This window comes from Oncorhynchus nerka, linkage group LG13 (assembly GCF_034236695.1).
Source record: "Oncorhynchus nerka isolate Pitt River linkage group LG13, Oner_Uvic_2.0, whole genome shotgun sequence".
Classification (NCBI taxonomy): Eukaryota; Metazoa; Chordata; class Actinopteri; order Salmoniformes; family Salmonidae; genus Oncorhynchus; species Oncorhynchus nerka.
In genome coordinates, this window is record NC_088408.1 from 74,426,736 (window position 1) to 74,443,169 (window position 16,434).

The following is a 16,434-nucleotide window of genomic DNA, read 5'->3' on the forward strand; positions in this document are numbered from 1 at the left end:
CACACAGGCTCACACGTATACACAGAGGCACTCACAAACAAATTCCTCTGTTGCATAGTGGTGCCAGTGCACATGACACCCCGTTGTTTTTGGTGATGGTAGTGCTGAATACTAGAGTCCTGTAGTAATATGTCTGTGTCTATTCTCTATTATTGTCAATGACAGCTATCAGTTCTGCTAGCAGTCTCCTTGGACAAGAAGGGGCCTTAAGGAGGGTTGGTCTCAAAATTCTCTCTATGGCCCCAGACAGTCCTTTCTATGGCCCCTACTAGCCCCTCTCCAGCCCCACACTAGCCCCTCTCCAGCCCCACACTGGCCCCTCGTCAGCCCCATACAGTCCTCTCGTCAGCCCCACATTGGCCCCTTGTCAACCCCACACAGTCCTCTCGTCAGCCCCACACTGGCCCCTCGTCAACCCCACACAGTTCTCTCGTCAACCCCACACAGTTCTCTCGTCAGCCCCATACAGTCCTCTCGTCAGCCCCATACAGTCCTCTCGTCAGCCCCACACTGGCCCCTCGTCAACCCCACATAGTTCTCTCGTCAACCCCACACAGTTCTCTCGTCAGCCCCATACAGTCCTCTCGTCAACCCCACACTGGCCCCTCGTCAACCCCACACAGTTCTCTCGTCAGCCCCATACAGTCCTCTCGTCAGCCCCACACTGGCCCCTCGTCAACCCCACACAGTTCTCTCGTCAGCCCCATACAGTCCTCTCGTCAGCCCCACACTGGCCCCTCGTCAACCCCACACAGTTCTCTCGTCAACCCCACACAGTTCTCTCGTCAGCCCCATACAGTCCTCTCGTCAACCCCACACTGGCCCCTCGTCAACCCCACACAGTTCTCTCGTCAGCCCCATACAGTCCTCTCGTCAACCCCACACTGGCCCCTCGTCAACCCCACACAGTTCTCTCGTCAGCCCCATACAGTCCTCTCGTCAGCCCCACACTGGCCCCTCGTCAACCCCACACAGTTCTCTCGTCAGCCCCATACAGTTCTCTCGTCAGGCCCATACAGTCCTCTCGTCAGCCGCATACAGTCCTCTCGTCAGCCCCACACTGGCCCCTCGTCAACCCAACAGAGTTCTCTCGTCAACCCCACACAGTTCTCTCGTCAGCCCCATACAATTCTCTCGTCAGGCCCATACAGTCCTCTCGTCAGCCCCACACTGGCCCCTCGTCAACCCCACACAGTTCTCTCGTCAGCCCCATACAGTCCTCTCGTCAGCCCCATACAGCCCTCTCGTCAGCCCCACACTGGCCCCTCGTCAACCCCACACAGTTCTCCCGTCAGCCCCACACAGTTCTCTCATCAACCCCACACAGTTCTCTCGTCAGCCCCATACAGTCCTCTCGTCAGCCCCACACTGGCCCCTCGTCAACCCCACACAGTTCTCTCGTCAACCCCACACAGTTCTCTCGTCAGCTCCATACAGTCCTCTCGTCAACCCCACACTGGCCCCTCGTCAACCCCACACAGTCCTCTCGTCAGCCCCACACAGTTCTCTCGTCAGCTCCATACAGTCCTCTCGTCAACCCCACACTGGCCCTTCGTCAACCCCACAAAGTTCTCTCGTCAGCCCCATACAGTCCTCTCGTTAGCCCCACACTGGCCCCTCGTCAACCCCACACAGTTCTCTCGTCAACCCCACACAGTTCTCTCGTCAGCCCCATACAGTCCTCTCGTCAACCCCACACTGGCCCCACGTCAACCCCACACAGTTCTCTCGTCAGCCCCATACAGTCCTCTCGTCAGCCCCACACTGGCCCCTCGTCAACCCCACACAGTTCTCTCGTCAGCCCCATACAGTCCTCTCGTCAGCCCCATACAGCCCTCTCGTTCGCCCCACACTGGCCCCTCGTCAACCCCACACAGTTCTCTCGTCAACCCCACATAGTTCTCTCGTCAACCCCACACAGTTCTCGCGTCAGCCCCATACAGTCCTCTCGTCAACCCCACACTGGCCCCTCGTCAACCCCACACAGTTCTCTCGTCAGCCCCATACAGTCCTCTTGTCAGCCCCATACAGTCCTCTCGTTAGCCCCACACTGGCCCCTCGTCAACCCCACACAGTTCTCTCGTCAACCCCACACAGTTCTCTCGTCAACCCCACACAGTTCTCTCGTCAGCTCCATACAGTCCTCTCGTCAACCCCACACTGGCCCCTCGTCAACCCCACACAGTCCTCTCGTCAAGCCCACACAGTCCTCTCGTCAAGAACCCCACAGTCCTCTCATCAGGCTTGCACAGTCCTCTCGTCAGCCCCACACAGTCCTCTCGTCAGCCCCACACAGTCCTCACGTCAGTTCTCTCTTCACACTGCCCGTTGTCAGCCCCACATAGCACACTCGTTTGGCCAACACAGTCCTCTCGTCAGGCCCGCACAGTCCTCTCGTCAGGCCCACACAGTCCTCTCGTCAGGCCCCCACAGGCCTCTCGTCAGGTCCGCACAGTCCTCTCGTCAGGCCCCCACAGTCCTCTCGTCAGGCTCGCACAGTCCTCTCGTCAGGCCCGCACAGTCCTCTCTTCAGGCCCGCACAGTCCTCTCGTCAGGCCCGCACAGTCCTCTCGTCAGGTCCACACACTCCTCCCGTCAGCCCCGCACCGTCCTCTCGTCAGTCCCACACAGTCCTCTAGTCAGCCCCACACAGTCCTCTGGTCAGCCCCACACAGTCCTCTCGTCAGCCCCACACAGTCCTCTCGTTAGGCCCACACAGGCCTCTCGCCAGCCCCACACAGTCCTCTCGCCAGCCCCATACAGTTTTCTTGTCAACCACACACAGTCCTCTCGTCAGCCCCACACAGTCCTCTCGTCAGTTTTCTCGTCACACTGCCCCTTGTCAGCCCGACATAGTACACTCATTAGGCCGACACAGTCCTCTCGTCACACTGCCCATTGTCAGCCCGACATAGTACACTCATTAGGCCGACACAGTCCTCTCGTCACACTGCCCCTTGTCAGCCCGACATAGTACACTCATTAGGCCGACACAGTCCTCTCGTCACACTGCCCCTTGTCAGCCCCACATAGTACACTCATTAGGCCGACACAGTCCTCTCGTCACACTGCCCATTGTCAGCCCGACATAGTACACTCATTAGGCCGACACAGTCCTCTCGTCACACTGCCCCTTGTCAGCCCCACATAGTACACTCATTAGGCCGACACAGTCCTCTCGTCACACTGCCCATTGTCAGCCCGACATAGTACACTCATTAGGCCGACACAGTCCTCTCGTCACACTGCCCATTGTCAGCCCGACATAGTACACTCGTTTGGCCAACACAGTCCTCTCGTCAGCACCACACAGTTCTCTCGTCAGCCCCACACAGTTCTCTCGCCAGCCTGACACAGTCCTCTTGTCAGGCACACAATCCTCTCGTCAGGCCCGCACAGTCCTCTCGTCAGGCCCCCACAGTCCTCTCGTCAAGCTCGCACAGTTCTCTTGTCAGCCCCACACAGTCCTCCCGTCAGCCCCACACAGTCCCCCCGTCAGCCCCACACAGTCCTCTCGTCAGTCCCACACAGTCCTTTCGTCAGTCCCACCCAGTGCTCTCGTCAGCCCCACACAGTCCTCACGTCAGTTCTCTCTTCACACTGCCCGTTGTCAGCCCCACATAGCACACTCGTTTGGCCAACACAGTCCTCTCGTCAGGCCCGCACAGTCCTCTCGTCAGGCCCACACAGTCCTCTCGTCAGGCCCCCACAGGCCTCTCGTCAGGTCCGCACAGTCCTCTCGTCAGGCCCCCACAGTCCTCTCGTCAGGCTCGCACAGTCCTCTCGTCAGGCCCGCACAGTCCTCTCTTCAGGCCCGCACAGTCCTCTCGTCAGGCCCGCACAGTCCTCTCGTCAGGTCCACACACTCCTCCCGTCAGCCCCGCACCGTCCTCTCGTCAGTCCCACACAGTCCTCTAGTCAGCCCCACACAGTCCTCTGGTCAGCCCCACACAGTCCTCTCGTCAGCCCCACACAGTCCTCTCGTTAGGCCCACACAGGCCTCTCGCCAGCCCCACACAGTCCTCTCGCCAGCCCCATACAGTTTTCTTGTCAACCACACACAGTCCTCTCGTCAGCCCCACACAGTCCTCTCGTCAGTTTTCTCGTCACACTGCCCCTTGTCAGCCCGACATAGTACACTCATTAGGCCGACACAGTCCTCTCGTCACACTGCCCATTGTCAGCCCGACATAGTACACTCATTAGGCCGACACAGTCCTCTCGTCACACTGCCCCTTGTCAGCCCGACATAGTACACTCATTAGGCCGACACAGTCCTCTCGTCACACTGCCCCTTGTCAGCCCCACATAGTACACTCATTAGGCCGACACAGTCCTCTCGTCACACTGCCCATTGTCAGCCCGACATAGTACACTCATTAGGCCGACACAGTCCTCTCGTCACACTGCCCCTTGTCAGCCCCACATAGTACACTCATTAGGCCGACACAGTCCTCTCGTCACACTGCCCATTGTCAGCCCGACATAGTACACTCATTAGGCCGACACAGTCCTCTCGTCACACTGCCCATTGTCAGCCCGACATAGTACACTCGTTTGGCCAACACAGTCCTCTCGTCAGCACCACACAGTTCTCTCGTCAGCCCCACACAGTTCTCTCGCCAGCCTGACACAGTCCTCTTGTCAGGCACACAATCCTCTCGTCAGGCCCGCACAGTCCTCTCGTCAGGCCCCCACAGTCCTCTCGTCAAGCTCGCACAGTTCTCTTGTCAGCCCCACACAGTCCTCCCGTCAGCCCCACACAGTCCCCCCGTCAGCCCCACACAGTCCTCTCGTCAGTCCCACACAGTCCTTTCGTCAGTCCCACCCAGTCCTCTCGTCAGCCCCACACAGTCCTCTCGTTAGGCCCACACAGTCCTCTCGTTAGGCCCACACAGGCTTCTCGCCAGCCCCACACAGTCCTCTCACCAGCCCCAAACAGTCCTCTCGCCAGCCCCACACAGTCTTCTCGTCAGCCCCACACAGTCCCCTCGTCAGGCCCCCACAGTCCTCTCGTCAGGCTCGCACAGTCCTCTTGTCAGGCCCGCACAGTCCTCTCGTCAGGCCCGCACAGTCCTTTCGTCAGGCCCGCATAGTCCTCTCGTCAGGTCCGCACAGTCCTCCTGTCAACCCCACACAGTCTTCTCGTCAGTCCCACACAGTTCTTTCGTCAGCCCCACACAGTCCTCTCGCCAGCCCCACACAGTCCTCACGTCAGCCCCACACAGTCCTCTCGTCAGTCCTCTCGTCAAGCCCACACAGTTCTCTCATCAGCCCCTGCTCAGCCATGTTATTATGCTGTTATCTCTGCTGTAGACCACAATCTCATGAGAGAGGAAAGCAGTCACAGCCAAGCCCAACACAAACAAGGGAGAGGATCGATTAAAATAAATACAACTCAGCTGTTGTCAACTGTTTCCAAAAATGCACCCTATTCCCTCCCTACAGTATATTGTTCACTGCTTTTGACAAGGGCCCATAGGAGTGAGTTGCCTTTAGGGTGCCATTTGAGATGCAAGCCTTGGTCTAACTGTTTAAGAGCCTCTCCATGTTTCCCAAGAATTCAGGAGTGGAATAGGGTTCTTGGCAAAGAAAATACAAAATATCGGAAATTGGACACATATGTACTGTAAGGTCCAAGCCAAACCACGTTTCATGTCGTAGTTGTTTGACCATGGGAGAATGTTATTTTCTGGGACTGATTTGTTTTATTTTATTGATGTACTGCACAACACAGTTCTCCAATTCCCTCTCATCAAAATGTCATTCCTTACTAGGAATATTTCCACATATTTTTTTTCTTGGCATTGGAACATGATAAATCTTTAAAGACATTTATGGGAATAATGCTGGACTGTCCCTTCATGATGCATGAAATCATTAAAATAATATCTAGAGAAAGGTATCTCTTTGTCACAACTTCCGCCAAAGTCGGCTCCTTTCCTTGTTCGTGTGGCGTTTGGCGATCGACGCCACCGGCTTTCTAGCCATCGCCGAACCATTTTTCATATGTCCATTTGTGTTGTCTTGTTCCATACACACCTAGTTTTCATTCCCCAATCAATCTACATGTATTTAGTCCTCTGTTCCCCATCATGTCTTTGTGTGTAATTGTTCATTGTTAACGGTGTATGTTCACGCTCAATACTTTTATAGTTTATGTTCCGTGTTTTTGGGCACTTATGTCATTTTTTTTGCCTATTGTTGAACGGAATAAAAGTGTGCCTGTTTACTCTGCTCTCCTGCACCTGACTTTGCCTCCCTTACACAGCCTTAACACTCTGTACGTGATTTAAACGAAAGATAATCCAATAACCTTACATAGACAAGTAAGGATAATGAATGAAAACAGATTTAATAAGTAGTTCCAATTGAATTATATATAAGTGGTCTGTATTATCCTCATCTGGGGCCAAATACATGGCATTTAAACAGGACTAACTCAGCCACCTCTCCAAAAGACAAACACTCTTCAGGCTGCTACTGCCTTTCTCTCTCCCTCGCCTTCTTTAACAGCTTTAACCACTCCACTCCTCTACAAACAATGCTCACACTGCCACTCGAGCTACTATCTCTAAAACCCCAATCCTGTCTCTAAAACCCAATACAATGTCTCTAAAACCCAATCCTGTCTCTAAAACCCAATACAATGTCTCTAAAACCCAATCCTGTCTCTAAAACCCAATACAATGTCTCTAAAACCCAATCCTGTCTCTAAAACCCAATACAATGTCTCTAAAACCCAATCCTGTCTCTAAAACCCAATCCTGTCTCTAAAACCCAATACAATGTCTCTAAAACCCAATACAATGTCTCTAAACCCCAATCCTGTCTCTAAAACCCAATACAATGTCTCTAAAACCCAATCCTGTCTCTAAAACCCAATACAATGTCTCTAAAACCCAATACAATGTCTTTAAAACCCAATCCTGTCTCTAAACCCCAATCCTGTCTCTAAAACCCAATACAATGTCTCTAAAACCCAATCCTGTCTCTTAAACCCAATACAATGTCTCTAAAACCCAATCCTGTCTCTAAAACCAATCCTGTCTATAAAACCCAATGCACTTTCTCTAAAACCCAATCATGTCTCTAAAACCCAATACAATGTCTCTAAAACCCAATACTGTCTCTAAAACCCAATGCACTTTCTCTAAAACCCAATCATGTCTCTAAAACCCAATACAATGTCTCTAAAACCCAATCCTGTCTCTAAAACCCAATACAATGTCTCTAAATCCCAATACAATGTCCCTAAAACCCAATCCTGTCTCTAAAACCCAATACAATGTATCTAAAACCCAATACTGTCTCTAAAAGCTAATGTACTTTCTCTAAAACCCAATCCTGTCTCTAAAACCCAATCCTGTCTCTAAAACCTAGTGGAAGAAAACTGTATCCATCCAGTCATTCCAATCCATGTTGTATCTGCACAGTGGGGAAGCTATATGAAATTGATAACTGAGTGTCATATGGGGAAGATATATAATAGGTTGTGACAGAGCTGTCAGAAAGCCGGCAAAGTAGGACTGGGTTGGACTGGGTAGGACAGACAGGCCAGTGTTCAGGGCAGGTGGTCCCAGTAGATTTGTTCCCTGAGTGAGGTGTCACAGAGGGAGGGGACTACCGCCACACTGCAGGATGGCTCTGTGCCTAGTGCTCAATGAGTCCCAGGGCAGATATTAAATATATTTAGGGAGTGTCCTGCAGCGCCATGGTCCACTGCACGCGCTGAGCTCAACGATTAACTCTGACATTTCTCCTCCAAGAATCCGCTCTGATTAAATATTTGCTGGCTCATTTAATATGAATGTGAATTAATGGCCAATCAGAGGGCTAGCGCCTGTCCTGTATGACTGATGGCTCACCAATGACTTGGCTGACTGATTCGCCACTCTCACCACTACCACCCTCCCCTCTCTCCTCCCTTAACCTCCTCAACTGCTCTCCACAAAAAGTCATGCTTCCATTTTTCTCAATCATTTCTGGATAATACTGGAGGAGGTTCAGAGAGTGCAGCAACAAGGGCCTCTTGTAGCTCATATAACCATTGTAATTGTAAACAGAATGAGGACACCTGTCGCTCTCTACCCCCTCCTATCTCCTCTGGCTCACTGGGCTCTACTTCCGGCTGGCGCTAAGGAGGCGCAAGTGTCAAACGCACCTTAGTTTGCAGTGGCATTTTCCAGCCCTAATGCCAGGCCCGACAATATATCTGTCTAACATCAGATCACTTTCCCTGAGGTGGGAGGTGTTGCAATATTTTTGGTGTGTCCTTAAAAACAAGTCCAAAAGTAACAATTTCATGCAGCGCTAATGGGAAGTTTTAAGACCCAGAAAAAGGTAACGTAGTTGATAATGGAATGGATTTTGAGAGGAGAAGCCTTTAGCGGGCCCTAAACAATATTTGTTTGGGTTTTTTGCCCTCATGCTTTTTAAAATGTATTTTATTTTATTTAACTAGGCAAGTCGGTTAAGAACAAATTCTTATTTACAATGACGGCCTACCCCTGCCAAACCCGGACGATGCTGGGCCAATTGTCCAATTTCTCTTTGCTAAGAATCTATTTTTGTTTCTTTTGGACCATTTTAATAGAAAACAATCATTTTCAAAGAGCGCCCCTCATCCAATTAATAGAAAAGTGTGTTCCTCCAAACTATCCCATCGTTTAATGCCACATCAACAGCAGATTCATTGTTTTATTCGCCTCGCACATCGGCAGCGATACAATTGACAGGAGTCTAGTATTTTGTATACATAAAGACATTGAGGCCTGCAGTACATGTGCACACAGTACCATGGAACAAGAGAAGCGATTTAGGCACAGAAGGTAATTGGGGAGACCGGCTCGTGGTAATGGCTGGGGCGGAATTCATGGAAGGGTATCAAATACATCAAACATGTTTTGATGCCATTCCATTTGCTCTATTCCAGACATTATTATGAGCCGTCCTCCCCTCAACAGCCTCCACTGGATTTATGATATAATGCTTCTGACCCAATCCGATTTAGAAATATTGTTGTTAGTAAAGCAGATTGGTTGTTTTTCATTTAATTTAATAAAAAAATCAAACTTATTAGAAAGACTCAACATCCATGGGTTTATGGTGAGAAAGTACATTGCTCGAATGCATTGCATTTTCGTCTGCTATTTCTGGAGAAGGTCAAGTATGATCTGTAAGATGGTTCCATGATGTTTACATCTGTGAGCAGTACAATGGTGAGTGGACATTCCCCCTTTCCTTTATATTGGATCTTTATCCAGCAATTGTGGTGCCTGTAACTGTATTAGACAGACTGCAATTTACAGGCCTAACCCCTACATCAGTGCGAATGTTATAGCCTACATTTAACAATGTATTTTCATATTGAAGCAATACAATTAGAACAATGTGGACTGTAAAAATGTTCAACATATTTAGCAAATATGTGGCAGGCTATTTAACGAACTAGGCTATAATGGACTAACATTCTAATTGAAGTTGATGACAGTGCAATACATAAAAGGCCATAAATACACAAAACACATATTTAGCTATGGAGCACGTTCTGATTGGCCAGTGAAGGGCCAAGCTTCTACAAACCATAACATGTTTATTCATAAAAACCCTTCCCTTTTGCACCACCGCCGGCTACTGTGCCAATAATTACATTTCTGAAAATAGCAAATATATTTCTAACACACCCCCGAACATATAACACTACTGCCAGCACTAAGATTTAACATTGTGTTAGGTTTGTTCAAATAGAGCCTACTGTCGAAGCCGTCCAACATCTGTTTCAATGTCTACTTTTGAAGTCAGTGACCACCCTTAATAAAATCATTTGACCTTGCAAATGTAGAAATGCTCTTATCAAGTGAAGTTTGAAGTTCAATAAAAAAAAATCCATTACGTGCTTATAAATGATTAATAGGGTGATTGTCTGTGTGTCTGTGTGTGTGCCATAAAGTACGCGACTACGGCACCTGGTGGAGGTTTGGAGCACCAGTACCCTTAAAGCCCCAGTGCGATCAAAAACATGATTTGCTATGTGTTTTATATATACTGTACTTCCACACTAAGAAGTTGGATTAATACTGTGTAATTGTGAAAATTATGATAATGCCCTTTTAGTGTAAGAGCGGTTTGAAAAGAACCCCTGAAATTTCAGGCTGTTTTGGTGGGATGGAGTTTTGGACTGCCTGGTGACATCACAAGGCGATAAATTACGTAATATCACAGCATCTCTCCTCTTTCTAAATATCTACTTTAACTGTACTGTATATAAGAATGAATATGTATATATGAATAGTGTGTAAATAGTATTTTTGTTGTCTTATTTTATTTAAATGTGTATTTATTTTATTCATGTTCTGTACTTTGTCATGTATTGTATGTTTTATGTTGACCCCAGGAAGAGTAGCTGCTGCATGTGCAGTAGCTGATGGGGATCCTAATATACTAAACTAAAGTATATACTAAACTAAAGTAAATTATTGCTTGAGAAATTTCTCTTTGCTAAGAATCTATTTTTGTTTCTTTTGGACCATTTTAATAGAAAACAATCACAGTAAAGTCAAATGTAAAAGTTGTAGTGACCAGTTGGGAACCAGAGTAACCATGAAACACAAGGAGGCAAGATTTAATAAAAAAGTAGGTAGTTTGGAAAATGTTAAAAAAATTCTGTAGGCCACCCATATAAAGGGGTTAGGGTGAAATCAATTCCACAAAAGGGAAAACTAGTTTCTCATGCTTTAAATTGTGGGTAAAATCAGGCAGCCTACCCAGACCACTCCAATCCTTATTTTACTCCTGCTCCTTCTAGTAGATAGAGCCCAGATCCGGCTCTTTCAAATGGAAGCTTTAGGGTTGTTGTCCTGCTGCTTTATGGTTGTGTCTCTCTGGGACGTTGTGACTGAGCGGCAGGTAGAGCCAGCATGGCTAGGCCTTTGCTGAAGATTCAGCGCTACTTCCGGAGGAAACCTGTGCGCTTCTTCTCCTTCATCCTCCTCTACCTGACAGCCGGGAGCCTGGTGTTCCTGCACTCTGGCTTCGTTATCTGAGCAGACGTACTCCCAGTTTTAAGATACCCCCCCCCCCCCCCCGAAAACCTGCTCGGACCTCTACACCTTAATTCCCCAAACCATCGGGTGTAAACACATGCCTTATAAGGACAATAGCATGACAGGGTAGCCTAGTGGTTAGTGCGTTGGACTAGTAACCGGAAGGTTGCGAGTTCAAACCCCCGAGCTGACAAGGTACAAATCTGTCGTTCTGCCCCTGAACAGGCAGTTAACCCACTGTTCCCAGGCCGTCATTGAAAATAAGAATGTGTTCTTAACTGACTTGCCTGGTTAAATAAAGGTAAAATAAAAAAATAAAAAATTGCCTGCACTTCACTTCGACCATGTACTCACATCATCACCCAAATGTTTCAGTCAAACACAACCATGCCCTGCCTTGTCACTGAGGAACTATCATTCATACTGTGTGGAGAGAGTGTGTGTGTCTAAACTTAATTTGACCTGAGCTGATTCATGATCTATCTTGATACCAGAGCTTAATATCTGAGTAAGTGATAGCTGTAAGCTAAATAAAGTCCATGTCAACAAACTAACATATGGACTGTTCCTGGTTCCTCTCAGTCCTCATTAGCTTACAGAAAGACAGAGCTCAGAAGAGTCCCACTCATAGTAACCCAGGATGCCTGGTGTGCATCCCAAATAGCACCCTATTCCCTATACTGCACTACTTTTGAACCTAATGGGCCCTGGTCGAAGGTTATGCACAAAAAAGGTAATAGGACACATTGCTGGTATTAATCTTGTGGTTTCTATCCACACCTGGATGTGTTCCACTCCCCCAGGATGGTCCTGGATCGTACCCAGACCACCACGGGGGTAATGCAGACAGGGAGATTGGGGGTTTCAGGTGACACAGGTGCTTTGTTGATTTGTCTTGAACCAGACAGCAAGGCACAGGGGCGAGTGTCACCATGGGGGTTCTGAAAAATTCCATGGGCCTCTGGACGGTGTTCTGTTACCACCTCGGTGTGAATCCCCTCCCAGTCAAGTGCCGCTGTGGCCCTGGACAGAACAGAACAGAGAGGCCTTTCACAGGGATATGGGACCTGGGGAGTGGGCACTCAGCCGCTACAGCAGGGTTCCCCAACAGGCGGACCGTGGGCCAAATTTGTCCCTCGCATGGTTTTATTTGGCCCCCCAAGTTTTCTGGGAAAAATAATAATAAATTAAATAAATAAATAAACACACCAGGAAATCAACGCCAAGTTATTTTAATTTAAGACAAAGAATGTAGCCAGATCCTGATCTGAGACCACTGAAACAGAAAGAATAATGACAATCAAATATTTTCTCCAATTCAGCAACTCATACCATCCATAACGAAGAGGATGTTACCTATACTGCTAGACTCTATTGTTGGCCGTTTTTTATTACCTACTGAAACACCTTGATTAACAGAAATAGAACCAGTGGAGATGCTACAGGGTAGAACTCTTGTTTCCCTTCCCCTTCCAATGTTCCCATTCCAGCTTCATTTAGCAGAGATAAAGAAGCCTGTAGAGCTCAGAGCTGGTTGGAACAGAGGACCACCCACATTGGGTTTATGAACTGAGGAAAACAACAACCACAGCCCAAGGATTTTCATTCACCCTAATGTGCTGTTTGCTACTGCTTCTGCCTTGATTGTGTTAAGATTTGGTTTTTTTCTTTACCTTCGGGTGCATGATGGTTGAGTGTTGCCGAGGAGGGGGGGAGGTGGTGTGTGTGTTGTAGGAGCCCACAGAGAGGATTAATGTGTCTTATTATACTTTCAGATGGCGAGCCTCGACCTCCTTCACAGACAGGTGAATGGATGGACACACAAAGGCACAAGGATCTCAGCTCAGAGAGTGAATTAAAGCCTCTTCCATCTGCACAGCAGGGGAAAGGGCCTCTGTGGAGCCGGGAAGGCACAAGCCAGAGGTCGATAGCGAGAGAGAAGTAATGCTGCTTCGGTGATTGTCTTTCGGTCTGAGCCACTCACCTTTCCTGCCATGGCGCTACGGTCAGCTCTCTGTCCTCCTGATGCTCTCTCAGTGGGAACGTAGAGAGACACACACTGGAGACACACTCTCCAGCTCCACACACACCCACACACCTCCACGAGGAGTGTGGACAGACCACATGCAGAGATCTCATACACACACACACTCAGGAGCACAACACACCTTTGTTGTATGTTTTTGCCTGATAGGTCATTATTTGTCCCTTCCCAGAATTGGATTAAGATTTTATATTGTGACACTCTCTGCTGTTTGATTGGACCTCTCAGAAACTTTAGGGTTGTTGTCCTGCTGCTTTATGGTTGTGTCTCTCTGGGACGTTGTGACTGAGTGGCAGGTAGAGCCAGCATGGCTAGGCCTTTGCTGAAGATTCAGCGCTACTTCCGGAGGAAACCTGTGCGCTTCTTCTCCTTCATCCTCCTCTACTTGACAGCTGGGAGCCTGGTGTTCCTGCACTCTGGCTTCGTAGGGGACAACTCCACAGGGGCCAATGGGGGCCGGGACCCCCTGGTAGCGTCTGAGATGGGGAACAGGGTGGCCTCCTCAGATGGCCGGCGGGTAGGGATGATGGGAAGGGTGTTCAAGGAGAACCGCAGACCCACCCCGAGGAGGTACGGCCCTCCATGGATGAAAGGAGCTGCTGGGAAGGACAGCCATGATTGGAGGGCCCGGGGAGGAGACTACACAAGCAGCTGGAACCGCGCCCTCAAAGGACGCAACGCCAAAGATCTGGACGACGGACGGGGTGAGTTAAGAGTTTGTCGAGATGTACTAGTTGGATAGTACCTAGATGGTTTGTACTGTTGGGACTCTTAACTTGATTTTACACATAACAATCAGTATCTCTTAAAAACACTACTGACTACAGTTAATTTGTTTTATAGATAGCCTGAAGAAATAAACAGCCTGAAGAAATAAACTGTCAATTTTAGTGACTATCATACCTAAGTTTCACCTTGAGTATTCGCTGTTCATTATGAAAGATATTCCATTATACACACAGACACGTGTGGATAGGCACATACACATTCACACTCAGTGTTGCTCAAGGTTAATGTGCTTCGATATTGTGATTGTATATTTAAGAGGCAATTGGCACTTCAGGTGATGCCTCTCCAGAGAGGAGAAGAGCCTGTGTGAACAGAGTGACTCCTCTCTCTCTCCCAGGGAGATCTGGAACCAGAGGCTTAGTTAGTTCAGTGGTCCCTCCCAACCTGGTCCTCCTTAGCCACAGTCAGGCAATACCCACCAGCAGGCCATAAACATGGTTATTTGGGGGGATATTCAGAACGTACAGATTCATCTCACAGTGATAGCAGGTTTTCCCCAAATACGTTTACCCATATCATAGAGCTATCCCTAGCAACACCTTGTGTGACATTGTATACATTTACTAGGTACCCAGATGCCACAGACAAGTGACTTGGAACCAAACCACAAAATCTAAAAATAAAATTAAAATGAAAAATTAAAATGATTTGAGGATTGTCTCCATACCTGCCCACTAGGCTAATCCGGTCTGATGTTTGAAGGGTTCCAACTCCCAACAGAAGGTTTCTAAGTATAGATCTTTGGTCAAATCCTGCACAGCTTGTTTTCATTGGCCTTATATTGCATGTCCATGGCAATTAACCTTTCCCAAAAAGAACTGGCTTGAGCTCCAGTAAAGTGATGAGGATTCATTTAGCCTGGGACTCCGCATGGCTGGCTGCTTTGAACAGCTGGCAGTGTCAGGAGTGCACAGCACAGCACAGTGCCCTGATTCACTCACATCTAATCATGTTATCCTCCACATTGATCTTTACACTTCCCATACTGGACAATAAAGTATATAGTAGAATTTATACCAGAGGACAGCAGTTAACTGTATAGTCATAGAAATATAATATTATCCTTCGTAGTACGAGGATAACTAGCTACTTATAGTAAGAATATGCATTAGAGAAATATGTATTACAAGCACAAGCACTTCCTGATTGGAATTGATTTGCACAGGGATTGTTTTTGTGGCATTCGGATGGAGAGAAGCACAAACATGCTTTATGTAGTACATGTAATAGAGCTACGGATTAAAAGATCTCTACGTAGTATGTATAATAATAATACTCATTTGGTGGGTGCTTATATTTGTCCTATTTCACTCATGTACAAGTGTGTATTACACGCATGTGTGAATTGGAAATGTGCTTTTTAGCATATTGCAACTCCCCCTGAGACACACTCGGAGAGTGGGGTCACAAACAAGCTCAGCCATTATCAATGGCGACCCTGGAGCAATTAGCTTTAAATGTCTTGCTCAATGGCACATTGACAGATTATTCACATTGGATTAGAACTAGTGGCCTTTCTGTTACTGGCACAACCCTCTAAGAGCTAGGCTACCTGCCGTCGTGATTAGTGGTTTCAAGGCAGCGCAGCTCCCTTTCATCCATGACTGTTCTGTCCCTCAGTGCCAGGCCCTTGTCATGTTCTCTTCAAGAGCATCCACACCCAGCCTGCTCCCCACTATAGACACATGCATGCATGCGCACACATGCACACACACAGAGAAAACACACACACTGTCTGAAATAAACTTGAAGCAAATACTGTCGTCCCCTGTATCCAACCTCCTCATCTACCCTGTTTTAAGGAATAATCCAGCAAGTGTATTGTTGTTATCCAGTACAGATGAATGCTATGTGTTAACATCCCTCATGAGGCCAGAGCATTACTGTACATATAACAAGATTATATGATCAGATAATAACATGATACGAGAGTGGAGACAGAAAGCTCATACTGTGGCGTCAAACTCAGAGAAACAGATAATCTAAAGCACAGATTTCAGACCAAAGGACACATTTCAACTGTTCTATTGTCCATTGCTTGTGTTTCTTGACCCAAGCAAGTCTCGTCTTCTTATTGGTGTCCTTTAGTAGTGGTTTCTTTGCAGCAAATCCACCATGTCACCTAATAATCCCCCGTTTACAATTGGCTCATTCATCCCCCTCATCTCCCCTGTAACTATTCCCCAGGTCGTTGCTGCAAATGAGAACGTGTTCTCAGTCAACTTACCTGGTAAAATAAAGGATCAATTATTTATTTTTTACATTAAATGAAGGCCTGATTCACGTAGTCTCCTCTGAGCAGTTGATGTTGATGTTGAGATGTGTCCTTTACTTAGCATTTATTTGGGCTGCAATTTGAGGTTTAAAAATAAAATAAAAATCCAAATTGATTGACCTTCATGTCTTAAAGTAACGATGGACTGTCATTTCTCTCTGCTTATTTGAGCTGTTTTTTTATTTGTATTTTTTTTTAAATTGAACCTTTATTTGACCTAGACAAGTCAGTTAAGTACAAATTCTTATTTACAATGACGGCCTACCCCGGTCAAACCTGGA

General features: G+C 47.8%; 1 protein-coding gene across 1 annotated transcript in view; it reads left to right on the forward strand.

Moving 5' to 3' along the window:
• Positions 1–16,434, forward strand: part of wscd2 (WSC domain containing 2) — a 162,148-nt gene that overhangs the window by 96,235 nt on the left and 49,479 nt on the right. Inside the window, 1 exon segment of the mRNA XM_065026674.1 lies at positions 12,821–13,793. Coding sequence (XP_064882746.1) covers positions 13,397–13,793 — 397 coding nt within the window. The 5' untranslated portion in view covers positions 12,821–13,396.